Raw genomic sequence first — 2,565 nt, 5'->3', positions numbered from 1 at the left:
ACTTCCTGTTCTTGCTATATCTAGACAGATCGAGTGTTGTGAAACAGCAGATGAATTCTACAGCACCATGGGGCGCCTTACCCAGGAAATGCTAGATCATGACCTTCTGGAAAGCCATGAACTCATGCAGGTAGGTGGCCAGTGTGGCCCAGTCTTGGCTCACAGGATTTGTGTACTGAGGGAGCATCCCGTACTGGAGCTGTGGTCTTGAGATCTGCGTTTGGTGTCAGGTTTATTTTTCTAGTTGAGCAAGAGGATATGTGTGTGTGTGTGTGAATACATGTGTATACACACACACACACACACACATATATAATTTGATAAGAATTCAGTAATGCCAAAAAAGGAAGAAATGAATAGTGGATATTGAGATTTTCATCAAACTATGTATACTGCACATAGAAATTACTAGGCACACAGGCCAGTTGTCCTTGTATAGGGACGGTCTGAATTAGTACTGGGTGCAAGTAGCTCTTAGTTGTCCCATGACAGAAATTTCTTCCCTGGCTTTTTGAATGTTGATGGGGGTCTTCTCCCTCTCATGCATCATTTGTAATTTTACCCTTATACAAACATGATCTTATCCTTCCCACCTTAGTGTGATTTGTCTTTCATTATTTTCCGTTGGGTTTCCCAGCTGTGAAGCACAGGAGGAATATGGATGTATAAGGATAATAGTTACAGGGAATATAGGGTGGGGTGGGTGATAGGGAGGGAGTGGGGAATTCAGTAGTAAACAATGAAGGCGGGAGGCGGAGGGAGCACTACATCTGATTGGACTACGCAGTTTAAAGGATATGACGATGGTGGGGGTGGGGCGGTGCTCTAAGAGAGACGTGGTGGTGATTGTACAACTCCTCTTGATGTGATTGAACTGTTCAATTGTATGATATGTGAATTAGGTGCCAATAAAAGTATTGGAAAAATAATAAAATAATTTGTTCCAAGACAAAAAAACTACCAGGTATAATACAAAAATATATTTCCAAACAATTAGGGGGGAAAAACTAACAAAAAATGCAAACCACTAGATGCTTATTCTGAATCGGGTTCTTATTTCCCCTGAGGAGGAAAGTAGCTTGAATCTTTTATTGTTCATGTCAAAGTGCTTAGTCATTTGCTTATTTATTATTTTGAAAATCATTTTACTGGGGGCTCTTACAGCTCTTATCACAATCCATACATCCGTCCATTGTGTTGAGCACATTTGTACATATGTTGCCATCATCATTTTCAAAACATTTTCTTTCTACTTGAGCCCTTGGTATCAGTTCATTTTTTCCCACCCTCCACCACCCACCCTCCCTCATGAACCCTTGATTTATAAATTATTATTATTTTGTCATGTCTTACACTGTCCGATGTCTCCTTTCACCCACTTTTCTGTTGTCCTTCCCCCAGGGAGGGGGGTATATGTAGATCCTTGTGATCAGTTCCTCCTTACTTCTCCCATCTTCCCTTACCCTCTTGGTATCCCTACTCTCATTGGTCCTGAGGGGTTTATCTGTCCTGGATTCCCTATGTTTTGAGCTCTTGTCTGTAGCAGTGTACATGCTATGGTCTAGCCAGATTTGTAAGGCAGAATTGGGGTCATGATGGAGGGGGAGAGTATTAAAGAACTAGAGGTGTGTTGTATGTTTCATCGGTCTATACTGCACCCTGGCTGGCTCGTCCCTTCCTTGTGACCCTTCTGTGAGCGGATATCCAATTGTCTACAGATGTGAATCAGATTCTTGACTATGTAGGGAGACTTTTGTAGGATGAGAGCAATTTTTTAGGAGGAATTATTACTATGTTAATTAGCATTTTGGTTTATTTGACTTTGCTCACGTATTCAACACACATTCTACATATATTACTAATAAATGTCAGTGTGCAAGACTTCAAGAATTTATTTTCTGACATGTTACCATATCGCAATATCATACTCAGTCATTACAATTGGTGGTGAATATCGAATGAATAGTAGATTGCTTACCTCTCTCTTCTAGTAGGTTCTGTAAGATAATTGTCTCCTCGTTCTTGTCCTATGCCTCGGACTGTTGCTGCTTTTCTTGGCTCTCCTCGCTCACCGGATCTTGTCCATAAGTCTGTCTTGGGCTTTATCTTCCTCTTTGTGACCTTGTTCTCCTTTCCCTTGGATTCACTTTTCTTCTTTCTCTGGGGCTCCATGCCTGAGGTCGTTTGGGGCACTGGGACTCGGTCAACAGATTAGAAAAATTGAAGACGAGAGTCTGATTTGGGGTTTGAGACCCAAGGTGCTTCTGTTCCTTTGGTCATCGTCTAGCACCCCCGGCTCTTTTCTCTAAACACATCCTCTTAGCAGTGAGAAAGAGAAAGGCCCTCAGCGAGACGGACGGACACAGTGGCTGCCACCGTGGGCCCCAGCCCAGGAACCCTTGTGCGGATGGTGCGGGGCGGCAGGACTTTGTTCTGTTGTGCAGAGGGGGGCTGTGGGTTGCAGGCGACTCGGGGCACCACCACCAACACTCCATTGAGTGAGGATGTTGGCCCCCTTGCATAACTTCTCTGAGCACTCATGTTTTTCACTTCTGAGTGTTCTCT

The 2,565-nt window shown here is 43.4% G+C and overlaps 1 protein-coding gene across 1 annotated transcript in view; it reads left to right on the top strand.

Moving 5' to 3' along the window:
- Positions 1-2,565, top strand: part of TBC1D30 (TBC1 domain family member 30) — a 79,500-nt gene that overhangs the window by 57,058 nt on the left and 19,877 nt on the right. Inside the window, exon 9 of the mRNA XM_045288936.1 lies at positions 25-130. Coding sequence (XP_045144871.1) covers positions 25-130 — 106 coding nt within the window. The remainder of the gene's footprint in view (positions 1-24; positions 131-2,565) is intronic.

This window comes from Echinops telfairi, unplaced genomic scaffold (genome assembly GCF_000313985.2).
Source record: "Echinops telfairi isolate 266 unplaced genomic scaffold, ASM31398v2 ScPeMD7_2;HRSCAF=8, whole genome shotgun sequence".
NCBI classification, from domain to species: Eukaryota; Metazoa; Chordata; class Mammalia; order Afrosoricida; family Tenrecidae; genus Echinops; species Echinops telfairi.
The sequence above is the reverse complement of the archived record's forward strand: the minus strand, read 5'-3'. Positions and strand labels throughout refer to the sequence as shown.